The 19,924-nt window shown below is 52.3% G+C and overlaps 1 protein-coding gene across 4 annotated transcripts in view; it reads left to right on the top strand.

Annotated features, from left to right (window-relative positions):
• The window catches only part of RAD54L2 (RAD54 like 2), a 127,819-nt gene extending 110,167 nt beyond the window's left edge, over nt 1-17,652 (top strand). For 3 of the 4 annotated variants that reach the window (XM_078613145.1, XM_078613143.1, XM_078613144.1), the window contains exons 15-23: nt 234-454; nt 1,367-1,466; nt 1,907-2,112; nt 3,367-3,545; nt 3,929-4,137; nt 5,704-5,900; nt 11,366-11,455; nt 15,614-15,694; nt 16,556-17,652. In XM_078613145.1, coding sequence (XP_078469271.1) covers nt 234-454; nt 1,367-1,466; nt 1,907-2,112; nt 3,367-3,545; nt 3,929-4,137; nt 5,704-5,900; nt 11,366-11,455; nt 15,614-15,694; nt 16,556-17,385 — 2,113 coding nt within the window. In that variant the 3' untranslated portion in view covers nt 17,386-17,652. The remainder of the gene's footprint in view (nt 1-233; nt 455-1,366; nt 1,467-1,906; nt 2,113-3,366; nt 3,546-3,928; nt 4,138-5,703; nt 5,901-11,365; nt 11,456-15,613; nt 15,695-16,555) is intronic. The other variant, XM_078613147.1, reaches the window with a different exon arrangement.
• Nucleotides 17,653-19,924: the final 2,272 nt, after the last annotated feature.

A 19,924-nucleotide genomic window follows, 5' to 3' on the forward strand; every position in this document is an offset into this window, starting at 1 on the left:
CACTGCGTCTGCCTGTTCACTGCGTCTGCCTGTTCACTGCGTCTGCCTGTTCACTGCGTCTGCCTGTTCACTGCGTCTGCCTGTTCACTGCGGCTGCCTATCCGTGGTGAGGAGTGTGGCGATGACGGGTGGTGATGGTGGTGGTCGTGAGGAGGAAGAGGAGGAGCAGGGTCTTGGTGGAGGCTGTGGTGATCTCTCACGTGCCCCTTGCCCCCGCTCTATTGGTCCTGCAGCCAGAGTCTGTCCACTCTGGACATCATCGAGGCGTTCCTGAGCCAGAGGAAGATCCCCACCGTCTCGGGTTCGGCCTCCCCCTCAGCCCCCTCTGCCCCCTCGGACCCCTCGGCCTCGTCGGCCTCGTCGGCCTCGTCGGCGCCGCCCGCAGAGACCCAGGTGCCCCCAGCAACTTCCTCGCCCACCGGCCTCGTCTGGAGCAAGAACGTCAACTACTACCGTGAGAACGAGCGCCGCACACAAAGCGTTCTTTGTGCGCGCTTCCGGGTTTGGCGGAACCCGCTGATGTCAGGGGGTGGTGGGGGGCAACTCTATCTTTACTAATTTTTTTTATATTACCGTGTAAGGCACACTGAGCGATGTAGCTCTTCTTCAGAAGCGACCTGGCCACAAATTAAAGCTCAACGAAGTGGCTCATTATCACGTGGAATTGTCTAGCAGCCAAATATTATAAACGCTTGTTTATAAATGTGGAGGGGAAAACCGAAGGACCCGGAGAATGATCCATGCAAACACGGGGAGAACATGCAAACTCCAAATATACAACAGGCGTCGGTGTCGGGTTCGAACTCACGACCTCCTGCAAACCAGCGAGTTGGTTAACATCTCGTCGCCGTGGCGAGATGCAATGGCGTGGAACGTTTCGAGGCCCTGTCTGGAGTGTTGGCCTTTGCTGGGAGTCGAGACAGAAAAAGTATGAAAATGACGAGCAGCTGACGAATCGTTTTAGTTGTTGAGTTCGTTTAACGTGGTGGGAACTCAAGAGACCAGGATGAGTCTCATTTGCAAAAGCGATGAACCCAGGGCATCAGTCTGCCACCGGAGGGCAATGATTGCTGCGTGTACAATCCTAATTGAGCAATTTGCACGAGCACACACAATGTCCTTCTCTTTGCGAATTATGCCAGGGGATGTGTTAGGTTCACCGCAAAGCGGACGGTGCGTAGCACTATTACGATATTTTACACCCGCAGTAGTAACCAGGGCGGCCGCAAGTTCCCAACCGTGAACATCTGCAGCAAACACGCTTACCCCTGGACTATCGCGTGACCGACCGTAGAGAGAATTAGGTGAGTCTCGGAGGTCCACAACTGTTCAGCGTGAGCGGAATTGCATCTCTCGCTCTCTGCAGGGCTGGATGGCAGCACAGCCACTTCAGAGCGGGAAAAACTCATCAACCAGTTCAACAATCCCCTCAACAGCAGCGTGTGGCTCTTCCTACTTTCCACCCGGTGAGCGCCACTCCACGGCGAGACGCGCAGAAACATGTGGAGTCTGTGTGTGCCTGTGTGTGTATGCCTGTGTGTGCACGCACGTCCGTGTCTGTTTTGGTGCTTGTGGCTGTGCATGTGTCTGTATGTGGCGAACGGTGGTGTAGCGGTTAGCGTGCTGGGCTACGAACCCGGCAACCCAAGTTCATTTCCCGCTCACGGCCAACACCTGGCTACGATTATTTGAACCAGTCCTGGGCCTCCCCTAGGTCAACTCCGCTCTCAAATGAGTACCTGGTGCGGTGTGTAAACATCGCCACTAAGACGGCCGGGTGTAGTTATGGCCACCTACCCCTTCGTGCGCCGTGCTGGCCTTCTTGGTGTGCTCGCTTAACAGCACTTGCTCCTACACTCTGTGAAGGCTACACGGGGGATCTTTGTGTGTGTGTGTGTGCATGTAGGGCCGGGTGCCTGGGCATCAACCTGATTGGGGCGAACCGCGTGGTGATCTTCGACGCGTCGTGGAACCCGTGCCACGACGCGCAGGCTGTGTGCCGCGTCTTCCGCTACGGCCAAGTCAAGCCATGCTTCGTGTACCGCCTCGTGTCTGACTTCACGCTTGAGAAGAAGATCTACGACCGGCAGATCTCCAAGCAGGGCATGTCCAGTAAGACATCCATAACAGGCATGCAGGCGCACCTTTACGTTGCAGCGTCATGCAATGTGTAGGGGTCCAGTCGGCCACAAGGGGGCCCCGAATCCACAGATAAACAAGTAACAAATTGTCAAGAAAAATGATTCAAATTTTTTTAAAGAAACAATTACCTCCGGTCTACTATGGGCCAAGCCCGATTAACCGCATCCGACTATCATATCAATAGAGCAGCACAAAGTTGCGCAGTCCTCCCCGTTTGAGGCATGAAAGCAAGATGCACAATAACTTTGAGCATGATAACCTTCAATTTTTTTGTATTAATACCGTCACTGTGAATCTCTCTTCCTCTAATCCCAACACACGGTGCAGGATCTAAAATATAATTTATAGTTATAGCCTACAGAATATTGTATCCAGGTTAAAAACATCCGTAGCTATTTCAGTAAAAGTGAGTCGGGGAGAAAATAGGGGGGGGCACTTTCACATCTTGCATAGCCGCTTTGAAATAGGTCGTTGTGCCCCTGCAGGCAGATCTCCAAGCAAGGCATGTCTAGTCAGACCGTTATGACCGGCAGATCTCCAAGCAGGGAATGTGCAGTAAGACCTCCTAGACCCTCATGTGCTGTCGTTAAATAGGTGGAAGTACCAACACTTTACCCCACCGCACGTAACCTGTCCATCATCGGTGGTGTTCGTTCGTTTTTCAATGCGCTTGTCCTGGCGAGGGTCGTGGCGGCAGTGCATTGAGTAGGGCGGTCCTGACCTCCCATTTTCTGGCGATGGACTCTTGCTATTCCTGGGGAATTCCCAGGCGTTCCCAGGCCAGCCGAGCGACAAAGTCCCACCAGCATGTCCTGGGCTGGCCCCGAGGTCTTCACCCAGTGGACCTTGGCAATGGATCATTGGTGGTGTACACCTTTATAGTGATGGTTGAACAAAGGTGGAGGCATTGACGAGACTTGCCCATTGTTTCAACCACCGTGCGTATACGGTGCGTGTGTGTTTATGGTGCGTGTACGGTGCATTTGTGTACGATGCGTGTACGGTGCATTTGTGTACGATGCGTGTACGGTGCATTTGTGTACGATGCGTGCACGGTGCGTGTACGGTACTGTGTGTGTGCGGTGCGTGTGTATGTACGGTGCGTATGTGTGTACTGTGTGTGTACGGTGTGTGTGTGTACGGCGCGTGTACGGTACTGTGTGTGTGCGGTGCGTGTGTATGTACGGTGCGTGTGTGTGTGCGTGTACGGTTGCGTGTGTGCAGACCGTGTGGTGGACGACATGAACCCTGTGTTGAACTTCACGCGCCACGAGGTTGAGAATCTGCTGCACCTGGTGGAGGAGGAGGATGCGGCCCCCGTGGACCTCCCCTCCATCGCGCAGCGCCACCACGACCCGCTCCTCCGCAACGCCTGCCTCCAGCACAGTCGCCTGCTCACCAAGGTACCACTTGCCGGGGCAACCGTTAACCGGGGTTACCGTCCATGGTAACCGCTCACCGGAGTAACCACTTACCAGGGCAACCGCTCACCATGGTAACCACTCACCGGGGTAACCGCTTACCAGGGCAACCGCTCACCATGGTAACCACTCACCGGGGTAACCACTTACCAGGGCAACCGCTCACCAGAGTGACCACTCACCAGTGTAACACGCACCACAGTGAAGCAGGCAACGCCTCGTAGTTTGTGGTTGGTACAACCGCAGTGATAACCAGGGAGGCCTGCCAGATTCAAATCGCGAACCTCAACGCAGCAAGCGGTGATGTGCGCCGCCCTACGGTGCGGCGTCAACGCAACGGGGATCACGACCCCTCACCCCCGCAGGAGCCGTTCACGCACGAGTCTCTGCTGATGGAGCGCTCCGAGTACCGGCTCACGCCGGCCGAGAAGCGCCTCGCCAAGAAGAGCTACGAGGACGAGAAGCGTGCGTGCGTGCCCTACCAGCGGCCCAGCTACGCCCAGTTCTACCCCAGCGTGGCCAGCAGCCTCAGCAGCCTCACCGCCTTCGCGCAGCAGCAGCAGCAGCACCACAGGTGCGGCCGTGCGCAGCAGCAGCGCCACGCAGAAGCCTCCTGTGGCCGGGCGCTCGTCGGTCCCGGTGCAGGAGGCCGGCGGCGGTGGTGGTGGTGTGGATACTCGCAGCGAGCAGCCCCCTGCCGCCCCGGGTTTGATTCCAGACCCGGGCGCCATTCTGCGTGGAGTTTGTAGTTCTCTCTCTACCCCCCTACTCTTACATGTGGGTTTCCTCCACGTTCTCCCGTTTCCTCCCACAAGCTGAGAAACAAAGCAAAAACATGCATTGTAACTGGTGTTGGCCAAACATCTCCATTGCAGGACTCTCCTGAAAAAGAGGCTTTGGGCTTGCTTGCTCATATCTATTAAACTATTTATTTTTTTACCAGGTAAGGGCCCACTGAGGTATAAAGCTCTTTTTTTAGAAGCGACCTGGCCACAAATGATAGCTCAACAAAGTGGCTTATCATGTGGAAATTTACAGCAGCCAAATAATTTAAACACACATTTCTAAATGTGGAGTGAAATACCGCAGGACCCAGAGACAAATCTCAGGAAGGACATGCACCCTCCAAATATACAGGCTTCAAGGTTGGAATCAAACCCCCGACCTGTATACCAGGCAAGGTAGTAAACATCTCACCACCATGTTGCCCTTAATATTAAGTAATATAATTCATTAATTTAAAAAAATTGGCGAGAGTTGTTAAACAATGACCGGTCAACCGGTAACCTCTGCTAGAATCGGTTCTGAAAGCCAAGAACCGATCATTGATTCTGATGGGAGTTTTTGTAACAAATCTACTGACCAATTGGCACAGCGGCAAGCCTAAAGGTAATATTTACGAGTAAATTGCACCGGTGATCTCTGGATGGCAAGTCCAATGCGCTGCTGACCACTTACAACCACTGGGGCAGCTGCCTCTAATTCTCAGTTACAAAAGTTGCAATGTGGTGTCTGTTCACAGACATTCCATACGTGCAGAAAAACCGGTCACCGTTGATGCACAAACACCCGTGTATATATTTTGTTTAACCAGAAGTATTTGATTGAACCATAACTAGGGAAAGGTACAACGTATGGTCACATGGGGTGGGGGTTAAGTGAAATGGAACAGCACCAACTCGCGAGCTACACAGGGGCCTAACGTTGTAAGTGGGAGAGACACAGTGGAGGGGTGATGCTTTTAGGAGTGTTATTGCGGGAGGCGTGTGAGGGTGCGGGGCGTGTGCTGTGTACGTATGTATGTTGAACTTCCTTCGCACCGTACCGTAGCCAACCGTGCTAATCATCAGTTGGGTGACTCGCGGCGTGGTAATCTGTGAGTGCGTGTTGACCAAGTGAGGCTACACCAACAGACATTTTAACAACCGTAGACTAGACGCCCCCCGTGGCTGTGTTGCGCACCGCATGCGCGCGTGCCTCGGTGCGAGATGTGTATCGGCGGTGGCGAGGAGAAGGGGGCGCGCCGTCTTTGGTTGTACCTTCGGCGAGCACCCCCGCCACGGCTTGTGACCGCGCCCGCGCGCGTCGCCATGTGTGCGTTCGTGTGTGTGTGTGATGCGCAACCCCGACCCCGGCCCAGGCTCTCAATGCACGCGGGCCTCAAGAGCCGCCCCGTGGCCAACGTGCCGCCCATGCAGACGACGCCCGTGCCCATGCTGCCCCGCATGGTGCCCGCTGGGTCCGGCCTCGCCCCGGGCGTCCTCAACCCCGCCGCGCTTACAATGAGCTCCCTGCAGCGCGCCGGCGTCAACGTGCAGAGGATCGTCACGACCACCGGTAGCGCGGTGCAGCGCCAGCGTGGCCAGCGCACCGCACGCACACATCAACAACCGTCATTCGCCACTAAGTGTCCGTGACGTCACTATGGCGCTTGTGCCAGGCTAGGTGCACTTTAAGTGCCGAAAGGTTACTGGCAGGTCACGGGACAGACCCAGGTATCATTCACCTCATACACAAACACACAACTCATACACACACACACCTTATACACACACACACAAACACACACACACCTCATAAACACACACACCTCATACACATACCTCATACACACACACACACCTCATACACACACACACACCTCATACACACACACACACCTCATACACACACACATCCCTCATACACACACACATCCCTCATACACACACACACATCCCTCATACACACAAACACACATCCCTCATACACACACACACATCCCTCATACACACACACACATCCCTCACACACACACATCCCTCATGCACACACACACCTCATACACACACACCTCATACACACCTCATACACACACACACCTCATACAGACACCTCATACACACACCACATACACACACCTCATACACAGACACCACTCACGACACAGATAGTCGACTCTATTTTCAAGGTCAGGCCTCCTGGTTTTAGTCATGTGCTGCGAGTTTAAAGACAATTGCTTCGCGTTCACTGGGTGCTCAACGACGGAGTTGAGAAATCACACAGGCATACACACACGGGCACACACAGACTCGGCACATCTCTGCGCGTCTTGCTGGAGAGTGGCGCTCACCGGATGGAGTGGGAATCTAAATTGTGTCACCGGGTTCGTAGTGCCACGCTCTAACCATTGCACCACAGGCTCCCCTCTCACCTCTCACACATGCTCATGCACAGCTCCATCACAGGGACATTGCCTCCGAATGTTTCTCTCTCGTTTTTTTGGCTTGTGAGTAACACCGCGTATATCTGATGGGGGTAAGCGAGGCCACTCGCTCTCCTGCACCCGGCCCCTAGACGCCGCGGCCGCTTGAGAGAGACACTGTAAAGGACTGCGAGGCCTCGGGTGATGTGAACTCCCGTGACTTCACTACCCCTTTTGTAAATCTTGACTTAAAGCTTTCGTGACTGCAGGAATTCATATTCTTTGAGTCTTTCGGTAAAGTTACATAGATAGGTTTAAAGAAAATAACAAATAACTACGACGTTTCGATCGCAACACAAGCGGTCGTCATCAGGAAAAGGGGGTTAGCCTCTCAAGGCAAACTGTTAATAAAGGTTTAAAATGAGCGTAGTCTAAGTGTCAGCAGCATGGGCGGGGTAGCTAATGTTAATGTAAGAGATTAAAAACGGTGTCCCCCAGCAGCATGTAGGGCGGTGCTGCCAGGTAATTACACACTCACACTGGTGGCAGTGGAGGTTGCTGCTAGAGGTGATGGTAGTAGTGCTTTCTCAATTAAAAAAGAGGGATGACATTGTCATCCTCTCAGCCGACAAGGGCAATGCCACGGTCATCATGGACAAAACCACACACAATAACAAAATTCAGGACCTACTTAATGATGGTAACTATACAACAATTAAAAGAGATCCCACCAACAGCCTCGTTACGAAAACCAACAATATCATCACTGATTCTACATCTTTAATCGAACCAACCAAGCGGTTTTCCTTAAAACCATCTGCTGCTAGACCACCCAGATTTTATGGCTTACCAAAAATCCATAGAGAAGGTACACCCCTTCGTCCTATCGTCTCCACCATTGACTCATCCACCTACAAACTGGCCCGATTTCTGTTTGAGACCTTACAACCATTCACTGGTAAGACCACCTAAGCTGTACTTAACTCAGCTCACTTGATATCGTTACTTAAGGACATCTCATTATCTCCAGGTGATTTGCTCGTTAGTTTCGATGTAGTCTCTGTTTACCAAAGTTCCTGTGCATGACACCATTGCAATCATTGAAGATTTGGTCCAACAAGGACTGAATGCTGATGTACCGGCCCTGGTAAGACACTGCCTCACCAACACTTACTTCACCTGGAATGGAACATTTACAAACAAGGGGAAGGTACCCCAATGGGTTCTCCCTTATCTCCGGTTGTAACCAATGTTTTCATGGAAAAATTTGGAACAGATGCCATCCAGGCATCCACTCTACGTCCGTCCTTGTGGAAGAGGTACGTAGATGACACGTTCGTCATCTGGCCACATGGCCGACCAGCTCTAAACCAATTCCTCAACCACATAAATTCCATACACCCAGCCATCAAATTCACCATGGAGGTGGAAAAGGATGGCAAGCTACCATTCTTGGATGTATTAATCGAAAAGAGACCAGATGGCTCAATGGGCGAGTGTCTACAGGAAAGCAACCCATACGGATGCCTACCTAAAACCTGACTCCCGCCACCATCCATCCCAGAAGAATTCCCTCATCAAAACTCTGCACCATAGAGCTCGATGTATTTCCGACCATCATCACCTAGCCAGTGAACTGAACACGTACACCAAGCTCTCAAGACCAATGGATATTCAGACTAAACAATCTGTAAAGCCATCACCCCAACCGTTGGGAAAGAACCATCTGAGGACCCAATCAAAATCATCACCTTGCCATACATAGCAGGGGTCACCAAAAATATTTTCAAAATCATGAGCAAATTCAAGATCCAGGTTCGATTTAACACAGTCCATAAAATTCGTGATCTGATCCCATCTGTAAAGGATGTGATCCCTGACATGCAATACCCCGGCGTCTACAAACTAAGCTGTGTTTGCAGCAGTAGTTAAATTGGGGAAACTAGGCGACATGTCTTGGATCGTGTTCGTGAGTATGAGGCAGATCTGAAACATGGTAGGACCAATACCTCGGCCGTGGCTGATCATTGTTTTAATGCGGTGGGCTCACACGAAATTGATTTCTCTAAGACGAAGGTACTTTGCAAACCCACTGGCTATCAACAAAGATTCGTTCATGAAGCCATTCACATGTACAGACATAGACACAATTTCAACCGAGAAGATGGTTCCAAACTCAGCAATCACTGGAAGGACATTATCAACCAGTTTAAGTCATAATTGGCTGTAATGTTTCCATTTAAAACCTGGCACCCCTTTAATTGGTGGAAGCCCACCACCAGCACCATCACTGCCCACAACTACCATCACCTCTAGCAGCAACCTCCACCGCCACCAGGGTGAGCGTTTAATTACCTGGCAGCACTGCCCTACATGTTGCTGGCAGACACCGTTTTTAATCCCTTACATTAACATTAGCTACCTCGCCCATGCTGCTGAAAGCGAGGTGCAATAATTACCTGGCAGCCCTTTAATTTGTGGAAACCCACCACCAGCATCAGCATTGCCCACGACTATAATCATAGCTAGCACCGCCCTACATGCTGCTGGGGGACATCGTTTTTAATCCCTTACATTAACATTAGCTACCCCGCCCATGCGGCTGACACTTCGGCTACACCCATTTTAAACTTTTATAAACAGTTTGCCTTGAGAGGCTAACCCTCTTTACGTGATGACGACCGCTTGTGTTGCGATTGAAACGTCGTAGTTTTTTGTTCTTATTTTTGAACCTATCTTCGTGACTTTACCGAAAGACCCAAAGAATATGAACCCCTTTTGTGTTTTTGCTCAGATTGACCTGCGGTGTCTCTGACGTCAATGAAATTGATCGTGTTCCTTTGCTTGAGCCCAATAAACTGTGCCCCTCGCCCTTAACTCTGATTTAAAGTATCATCATCGCTCTGGGCAGCCTATCCCGCCAGGCAAAAAGATGACCCAAAGATGACCCAGAGCATAAAATTATGCGAGGCAAATTTTATTGCAACATTTTGTTGATAAACACGATGCCCTGAACGAAGAGAGATTTGCTGCGAATGAGTTCTGCGTTTATGTTTTTTTAAAATAGCATTTCTGGGAATCTTTCAGCTTTTTTTAGCGATTTAAAAATACTTGGGTAGAAATGGTGAGGAAGACTCATGAGGATTTTCTTACTGGGGGTCTGCTCAGTTGAGCGTTGCCCTTCCATCCACTCGTGTAAATTAGCGCAAAAAATGTATTGAAAAGTTTCAAAATCCAAATCCTCCTGACAAAGTGTTCAGGATGTTGAGTGAGGATTCCCCGGATTTAAATATTCCGGATTGGTTATCATCCAGACAGGCACCATGGCCCATTCTGTGCCGTAGAGTAGATCTCGCGTTCCAGATCAGAATCAGAATCTGTATTTTTACTGCAGGATACATCCGATAAGCTATGAAGCTCTTTTTTAGAACGTTACAACAAACACAATACAAAAACACGATAGTAATGCAAAGCCACAGTGTTGCACATTTCTAAATCGGCATCCATATGTTATCTACTCAGATAAAAACAGTGCCTATAATGGAGTGAGTGGGAAATAATTTGATTGTCGTTCTTGTGTCACAGAAAAACCCCTGCATTCACATACAAAACTGTTCCCAGAAATGCTTTTGGCAAAACGTCATAAAATGCAGAACTCTGAGTAAATACGGGATGGAGGAAAAACAGGCTCTCGCTGGGCCCTGTGAACCCCCCCCTCCCGGCGGCAGCGCAGCCTCAGCCTGGCACTGGCATGAGAAGGCGGCGACGTGAGAGGGAAGCTCTGAGGCTTGTGTGTTGGTTCCCCCTACGGGAGAGAGAGCTCATGGCCTAGCCCCGCCATCCCACCCCAGCGGTCGTCTCCACCTCGGCTCCAACTGACCGCTCCTGTCCGGGAACACCTTTACATCCAGAAATTGGGGCTTGTCATCAGCGCAGAGCCACGCGCTCGCAATCAGTCGACTCTATTTTCATATAAGCGTTTAAGAGTATTTGGCTGCTGTAAAATTTCCACGTGATGATAAGCCACTTCGTTGAGCTATCATTTGTGGCCACTTCACTTCTGAAAAAGAGGCATATAGTTCAGTGGGCCTTACCTGGTCAAATAAAAAGAATAGTTTAGTTCATGGTTTAGATTATCGAGAGGCACAGAATGTGCCGATCAGTCCAGTCATCGTTTACTGTGCTGAGATCACCAAACAATTGTGGGAGCCTGAGATTTTAACCTGGCTCTCGTGGGTCCCTTCCTGAAGCAGATAGTAGCAGCCGTCTGAGCCATCTACCCTCTGCCCCCAACATTGCCTTGCCGCTTAATTCTCACCACAGCCGTAACACCTAAACCCGCCCCCCCCCTTCACAGGCCTAAGCTACGGGGTAACGGCTGAATCCGTGTTGAAAAATACGTTGCCACACAAAGTGTAATTCTGCTTCTCTCGATGCTGCCACGGTTACCATGATGGCGCTAGCCACCGATGGGTGAATTTGGCCGCAGCCTCTCCCTCTTTCTGGCAGCCCGTGTTTTTTGGTCATATGCCTCAGCAGCAGCAGTCTATTGGGCCCAGGCTCATCTTTATCAGATGTTGCAAAGTGTGAACGATGTGTGCTTTTTTATTTTCATCAGATATTGTGGTTCCTGGATCACACACATCCACCAATACACAAGCCAAGATCTCGGCGGGGGAGAACATTTTCGTCATCCAGGGGAACAGGGGTAACTGACGACGTCTAGCGCGCACCCCACACTGGTCCGCGGCACGCCCGCCGCAGAGGCAGCCCTTACCCGCCGCACCGTTCTCCTCGAGCCACGTGGAAGCCCGTGGAGATTCTCTGCCATTAGAATTATTGACCAGAATTTTTCCATAGCAACAAAGTGCCGTGATATGGAGCTTGTTGCCATGGTTCGAAGTTTCTAAAAGTACCCGCGGAACATCCGATTGGGTTTACGCAACGCAGCATCATCGCCCCCCCCCCCCCCTACTGTTAAACCACTGTGGGCTGTGTCTGAAACACAGCGGCGCCTTCCTCCGTTATGATTGCCTTGTGCTCTCGGAATGGCGCGAATATCAAAATGTGCTCATGACTGATCTCATGAAAGGCGTCCGGGGTGCCGTTTGGCACGTGGCACACACTCCTGGCAACTAAATTGATAACTTAATTGCCAAGGAAAATCTGCCTCCCTGCAGTTGCTGTCAACAGTCTTATATTTTTATTTACTGAAACTTTGTTTGCCAAGATGTTAACTACCTCTCCCTGGTATAGAGGATGTAGTGTGTTCGATCCCGACCCTGACGCCTGCTGTGTATATTTGGAGTTTGCATGTTATCTCTGCCCGTGGTCACGTGGATTTTTTTCCGGGTCCTCAGGTTTTTCTGTCCACATGAGAGAATAAACACGTTGGGAGTATTTGGCGGCTGTATATTCCCACGTGATGATAAGCCACTTTGTTGACCAATCATTTGTGACCAAGTAGCTTATGAAAAAGAGCTGTATAGCAGCTCAGTGGGCCTTACCTGGTAAAATAAAAAAAAATAAGTTAGACCTTTGGGAACAAAACCAGGACCCTGGCACACAGTGACCACACCCTGGGCCCTACGTTGGTCGCTGAGTGCGCTCACGTACCTCTGGTTCCTGCTGCCACCCATCGGTTTCTGTAGATGCTCATCAGAGTTATTCTGCCTCCTCCGAGAGGCTTACGTTCAAAATCCTGACGTCGTCAGCAAGAGAAGGACCATTGTCACGGCCCACATGTCAAATTTGAACAATTGCCTGCAACGAAAACATCTCAAAAACCACAACTGTAACTAATGTTTGCCACATTCCTCTCGCACTGAATCTCAATGGGCTCCCATGTTGCTCAAATGAAACTCATCGATCGCTGCCTTCGTGCCATTTCAGACTGTTCAATTTCTCACTCGGCGCAGATTTGTGTTGCTTGAAGCTTGTGTGTGTGAGAGAGACGTGGCCCTGGGCGCTTCACAGCAGTTTACCGAGTTTCTCAACCCAGACTCTGAACGTTATTCATGCGAGCTCCTGTCAAGGGTCACCCCTTGATTCTAATTGCTTCCCGAAGCACGCTCTTGGATCCCAGGTGGGAGAGGCACCACTGGGGGCCCTGCGTGGCCCCCATTGATTGGGGCTCCCTTGGGGTTTGGCTGCGCAGGGATTTGTGGGGGGACGGGGGGAACCTCCGTGAAGGGGGGGGGGCCTTGCTGAAACTTGCTCCTGTGAGCCTCTTGACTGGAGAGTTCGTATTAAGTTCTTTGGGGCTGCTGTGGGGTGATTTATTGCAGTTGGGGTCCACGGTTATTTGCATGTTCGGTTTGTCGCTTGATGCAAACTCGAATATAGTTGATAGGAGAAATTGTGATGCAACCGTCATGAGCATCAGGTACTGGATCTCTCTACAAGAAAGTCCCAGTGTGCTGTGATACTTTATGTTATTTTATTTGTTACGTATTTTACTAATTAATATATATTTATACGTATATACTATGGATATTTACGCATTTTATTTCTTCCATGCAGAGATAGAAAGGAATCCCCCAGCTATGAGTTGCCGCATTATGCGTTGTTTCGCATATACGTTGCTGACGAATTAGGGAATGAGTTTAACGTTTCGCATATAGGTTCTTTAAAAAAAAGAGTGCATATTCTTGCGCATAAAAAACTTGGAACGCACCCATCGAAAACAAACTATTTTGCGATATGATACTGACGTGTACATGCACCCAGGGGAAGGCATCCCTGACCCGTGGCACGCGCCAAACGCGCACAACACAGAGTATTGCGTCGCAAAATAGCTGGACTCAACATTGTGGAGGAGTCGGACAACGTGGTTGAGTTGCTGTCAAGTGAGGATCTGATGCAACTGAAACAACGAAGCAGAACAATTTTGTCCAGCCGTCTTTGGATGTTTTTTTAAACGTTCTGCAATCAAGCCGGACGGTCCGGAGAAGAGCCCGGCAGAGAGGCAGCCTCCTCTGGTGAACCTTCCTGTGTCTCCAGCTTCATCGTCAGATGAAGAAGAAGAAGGGGAAGGCGATCCTGCCCCTTCGTCTGCATCACTCCACCAATGCTCACCCCAAGAGGCTTCGGATCAGCAAACTTTGAAGCCATCTTTCATAAGTTGTATTTAACTGTATTTATTTAAAATGTATGTCCACAAATAATCATATACATTTTTTACACTTCATGTATGTGCGTTGAATTTCTTTCGCACCCTATTTAGCCATCTGTGCTATTTAGTCACACTTTTTTCCCAGGAAATGTCGATGAGGAAAGCAACTCCTGATTTAACATAATGTCATTGGGGAAATTGGAGTTTGCTTTAAGCAATTTCGAGTGAAGTCACATTTCCAAGCAATGCAACATCCCTTACGTAATAAGAAGGGGACTCCTGAAATTGAAAAGATTGCCGTCAGAATATTTAGTGCCAACACCCGGGGTGGGAGCAAGGAAACTACTCGTGGCATGGCGATGGTAAACACAAAACGGACCGGATATCACGAAGAAGCAACGTGGACTGGAGAAGCTCAAGTCAGAGAGAGCGAGAGAGGAGTGGAACCCGTGCATCCACAGCAAGGAAACCGCACAGCATCGAAGGAGAGTCATTTAGCACCGGCAGAGCTTCGGTGCACAATGTCAATAACATTGTGCACCAAAGCTCTGCCGGTACTAAATGTGCGCACTGCTGTCACGAACGTGACCGGAGGAGCGGCTATGGCAGCAGTAGAACGCAAGAGGAGGGCCTGCAATTAGAGTGCTGCAGAAGTGGGCGTGCGATGAACGTCACTTGCAGAAGAGGCGGGGGCGGCGACGGCGGCCCTTGTGTCAGTGCAGCCACCTGCGGCTTGCCTCTGGGGGAGCCTGAGTAGCTTGGGTTCACAGGAGAGCGGCATGGCAATTTAGCCCCAAGGGCTACAAAACCGTACAGCATTTTTAAACTTCGGTCAAGAATATGAACGGAAGGTGTTGAAGTGGGGCGACCGTGGAAATGTGGACAAACAGACTCTGCAAATAATCGCAATGTTGCTCGACAGAGATGTGCCAATTTATTCAGGCAATTCAAAACAATGACACCCCTGGACAGTAAATACGGTGGCGTGAACGCAGATCATGTCCGTGACGGTCCTTGCTGAAGATATCACAGCTAAAATTTCAGACGACAGCAACGATGGTCGGAGATATCACCTGCCACATCCTGCTGCAGCAAGGGATGGTAACATGACTACAAAGCCAAAGATTGCATTTGGAGGATGTCCCATTCTCGAATTGGCTGTTTACTTACAGGAACCGACTCACCCAAAAGGACCATTTTCAGTGTGCTGACAAGGTTCAAACAGGATAAAATAGCTTTCATGGCAGGCATCACGAAAGCTTTCCTAAAAATCTCTGTTCTTTTATGCGATGGCAACATTACGTTGGTGGGGTAAATGCCATTATCGAGGTTTGCTGGCCACGATGAGAGGGCTTCAGGGGAGAGAGTTTTGTGTAGCTTTGCTACACTTCTTCCATTGAAGGATTGCAGACTACATTGCGTCCACTTAATGGTTCATCGTTTGGTTTGCCTGGCCGCAAGCGCACCACTTTGGCTTGTTTTTAATATTTTGTTAGTGAAGGAAATCTGCGCATCGGCCTGTTGCTGCTCTGATGCGGTTGCTGGTTCCCACCAGTGTCTTTGAGGAGGAATGTCAGAGCCAGGGAGTGCAATAATTGGGGCTCGAATGTCTGAGAAGCACTCCCAAAGCAAGGAGATTGATTAGGGGTCTTGCGGCAGCACTTGCTGTGAATGCCTTTCAATGGCCGCGCTGTTTAGCAAGGGTGCCGGGCACAACCCCGATATCTAACCAGGACCCGCGTTTTCCCACAGGAGTCTACATCCGCACCAACGACGGCAAGATCTTCGCCGTCAGGTCCGGACCCAAACAGCCCGGACGCACCGCCCCTGGAGGTCACTGCATGCCCCATTCACTCTCGCACATCCAGGGCTGGGGCTGTGCAGGTGGAGAGGGATAGAGGTGGCGAGGGATCGAGGTGGAGAGGGCTGAGCAGGAGGAGTGGGCTGAACAGGCTTTTTGTATCTGTTCGCGTGTTTTCCTGCCCTGGGTTTTTGTCACGTGGAGTTTCCCTGTTTCCTTGACCCTAAGTGTCCTGGGTAGATGGGCGAGCAGTAGTCTTGGGCACTTGCCACCTCTAGAGTCCCCGAGCCTGTGCCACATCCTACAGTGCAGGATGTGGCTCGTCCTATCCCCACCGCATGCCCAAGCAGCTTCTGTTTGGCCAGATAGATGGGGCTAAATGTCATGGCACGTGCTGGAAAAGAGATGGATTTACGCGGTACAGAAGGATGTGAAGCTGACCTGGCACTAGCAATATGTGCCCTTCAAAAACAACGGAGGGCAGAGGAGCTACGTTCACAACAACGAGCGGAGCGCCGGGCGGCTAAAACGTAGAGAGTTGGCACAGTCGGTGCATCTGTCAGTCATCTCAGTGAACCCATGGCACCTGGGTCTGTTCCATGACTTCCTGCCAGTGGGCATTCGACACTTCACATGGCCTAAAAGTGCACGTGGCCTGGCACAGGCGCCGTGGTGACATCATCGCCACTTAGTGGTGAACAGCAGTTGCTGTTGCTGCTACTCACAGGCTGTGGCACATGCAGGTTGTGGTTCTCGTAGGCCGTGATGCTCGCAGGTTGTGACACTTCTAAGCCGTGACACTCGCAGGCCATGCAACTCACAGGCCATGGCACTTGTGGGCTGTGGCCCTTTCAGGCCATGTGCTGATGGCTCTCTCGCTCTCCTGTGTGCAGGCGAGGTCGTGCCAGTGCCGCACTCTTCCTCACAGCCGTGGGGCGCCGCCGCGTCTGCGCTGGACTTGATGGACGCGCCGATGCATTGTGGACCAGACTCCCACGAGCTCCCGGCTGCCCCCGCGCTCACCCACACTCAGCAGCCCTTGCCCGGCGATGGCGGTGGAGGAGGAGGAGAGCAGGGCTCCGAGGAGAAAGGGCAGCTGGACAGGCGTGGGGACGGCGCCCTGGCGGAGCGCCTGCGCAGGGACGGCGGGCACAGCACGGAGCTCAACGGATGCGCGGAGAAGGAGAAGCAAGACGGGGAGGAGGAGGCACGGACACGCAACGGCCTGGCTCTCTCCCCACCCGGGCCCTCGTCGGCCACGTCGGGGCTCCCCGAGCCGCTGGGCGTGGTGCCGCTCGCCCCGCTGGGACACCCGCTGTGTGTGGGGCCCACGCTTTACCCCTACCAGCAGGTGTACGGAGACCCCCGCCTCTACAGCGGGGGGGGCGGATACTTCCTGCCGCCATCGACGAACCCCGCGGCGGGGGGCGCGGCATCGCACGCGTCCTCGCCGCAGGCCGCCCTGCTGCCCGGCTCGCCCTTCTCGTCCTCGACGCTCGCGCAGACCCTGCTGAGGGACCAAGGCCTCCGCGAGCACGGCCTCCTGCCCTCGCTGACGCTGCCGGCGCCGTCGCTGCTGCCGGCGACGGATCTGTCGTTCCTGCGTGGCCCCGGGGCCGCCTTCCCCGCGCTGGCACCACAGCCGCCCCCGGGGGGCCTCCCCCGGGCCGGGGCGCAGGCGGCGGGAGAGCAGATTGTCATCAGCTCCGACGACAGCGACTGACGAGGCCACGGCGGTGCGGACGAAACGACGGGGGCGGGGGGCGGGGTGTGGATGGAGACGTCCACCCTCCCACCCCCGCGCGCGCCCACCGGGCCCCAGTGGTCGGGTCTGGGCAGTGGAGTTGCTTCTTGACTACTGACCTATGACGTCGCTCCGACAGCATCCTCTATATACTGTATTGTACATATATGTATATGTGTACGCACGTGTGTTCGTGTATATATAAGTATGGATACATCGGACAGGCGGGGGCGGGGGGAGGCTGGGGGGGAGGCGGGGGGGGGGGCCCATCAGTTGTTTGTTTCTGGGAGCCCCAAAATGCCCGAGTCCGCTCTCCAGCTCCGATCCAGTTCATCTGAAACCTGAATCCCCCCACCCCTCCCCTTCACCCTGGCTCTTTTTTACTCCTTGGTGCAGGTCCAAGCCTCCTTTTCACTCCCATTCCTAAACTCCCCAGGGTCCTCGCGGTCCTATCCATCGGGGGGGGGGGGGGCCCTGCAATGCCGGTCAGTTACGATTTTTTTTCTTCAAAGCGTGTGCGCGGCCCGCAACGCGTCGGCACAATGTAAGATAATTAGCGAGCGGGCGACGCACTCGCATGCCGAGCCCTGCGGATTGAGCAATAGTGGCCGCTTTCTCTTGGAGCCTGAGCACCCCCCCCCGCCCCCCCACCGGGTGAGCTGAGGTCACCACCTCGAGCCGAGTCCTGGGGTCCCACTCTCTCTCGTGTCTCCTAGTCTCAGTGTGCAGGGGAGGCATGTGTAACGCGTAGACGACGGTGATTGGCTGTGGGAGGGAGAAGCGACAGAAATGGCAACGCCCTTCGGTGGTGAAAAGCAGAGCGATGGGACCGCGTGAAATCGCTCCGCATAGAGCACCGTACGTAGCCAACCGTGCTGTTCGGAGGTGCGGGGCGAAGGACAACAAACTAAACAAATATCAGTTTCTAAAGAGTTGAATCCAAACCAAATGTCGAGGGTGTGCAGATGTTTCAGACAACGCACGCCCATACATTACATTGGTGCAAGGGGTAGCAATGTTAATGTGCTAATGGGGTGAGTAGTGTTTCGTTGTGCGATGCACTTTTGTTGGGATTTCTATTAAATCTACGCCTCTTAACTTGCCACGTTGGATATCGTGAGGTAGTTAATGTTCTGAGTTCACAGCGAATGCAACTTCGCTTAGTTTCCATCCGTGTTCGTTCTGTCGAGGGCACCGCCACCACCTCATGCGTCCGACGTTACTTCGTTGTCTCGGCTGCCGAGGCCAAGCGGCTCCACACGCCTTGCTCCGTCGTGTCCTGTGTAGCCAGCAGCATTGACGTCTTTTGGAGAGATCACAATTTACATAAAGTGTATAATCGTTTTGTATTTATTTATTATGCTTTTACTTTTTTTTCTAAACTTTTTTTTAGGAATGTGAAGCCGAATTTGCAGCGTTGAAGGTGGTGCCGGTGGTAGGCACCCCCCCCTCTGCCCTGCGCAGTCCGGGACCCGTTCAGATTTCCACCACGCTGATGAGCAACACGACCCAGGCCAGTCCTCACCCCGCAGCACACCGAGCCCTGGAGAGGTCGTCGCTGATACCGTGGGGACGACAGATTTGTGTTTTTCCTTCATCGTTTGTTCTCGGCAGGAGGCTTGGGCTGCCTCGGTGCGTAAACCACCAAGCCCGACCCTGCTGTGTGCGCCCATCTTGCCCTTTTCTCTCCATCTGTGTCGGCGTCAGTTTAACTCGTAGTAGTGGTAGTACTCGTAGGAAGCTTTCGTGACCAATAATGTCCATAAAGGTTTTTTTTGGGGTTAGGTCTTGTAAGTATCGATGGGTCGTTAAACCCCTGCCACCACCGGACACGGCCAATGAGTAAGGCTTTATCACGTTAACAAAATGTGCCTGCTAGTTACTAGTTGAGCACACTGGTTGTGTGTCGGAGAGTGAACCCACAACATTCACATTTCGCCGGTAATTACAACAACCAGCCTCATTTATTTTTACGTAATCCAACCCAAATAAAAACCCCCTCTCTAATGGCTATATCAGTGTCCCTCAAGATGTTCTCAGAACACCGAGATTGGCTCGTTGGGTTGGGTTCCTGCTAGCGCACGGGAAAGCGCAGCGTCGTGCAGTGTGGTGCAGCGTGGTGCAGCGTGGCGGAGTCTGGCGGAGCCTGGCGCAGTGTGTGACCATCGGTGCCTGTTGGTGCCCATCGTTCAGCCGGTGATGTCGCTGTCACAGCGGGGCTCTTCCGGAAAGCAGAGAGAGGTTCAGTTGTTTGGCGGTGCACGGTGGCCCCTGGCTCCCCCCGCTTGCCCACACCCTCACCCCCCCTAGCTGCACCACCCACCATGCCACCAGTCCTGACCTCTGCGCCTCGTGATCTCGCGCCAAGCGAGCGCGTGTCTCCATGCGCTACAAGTAACCTATTCATTTTTTTTAAAGCATGAGATGGAGCTCCAAGACCTAAACACACAACCGAGTGTTCCTGTCCTCCCGCTTTCTCGCATTCCCACACGCTACCTAGCTAGCTATCCCAGCGTAA

This window comes from Lampetra planeri, chromosome 40, assembly GCF_965212315.1.
Source record: "Lampetra planeri chromosome 40, kcLamPlan1.2.h2, whole genome shotgun sequence".
Lineage (NCBI taxonomy): Eukaryota > Metazoa > Chordata > Hyperoartia > Petromyzontiformes > Petromyzontidae > Lampetra > Lampetra planeri.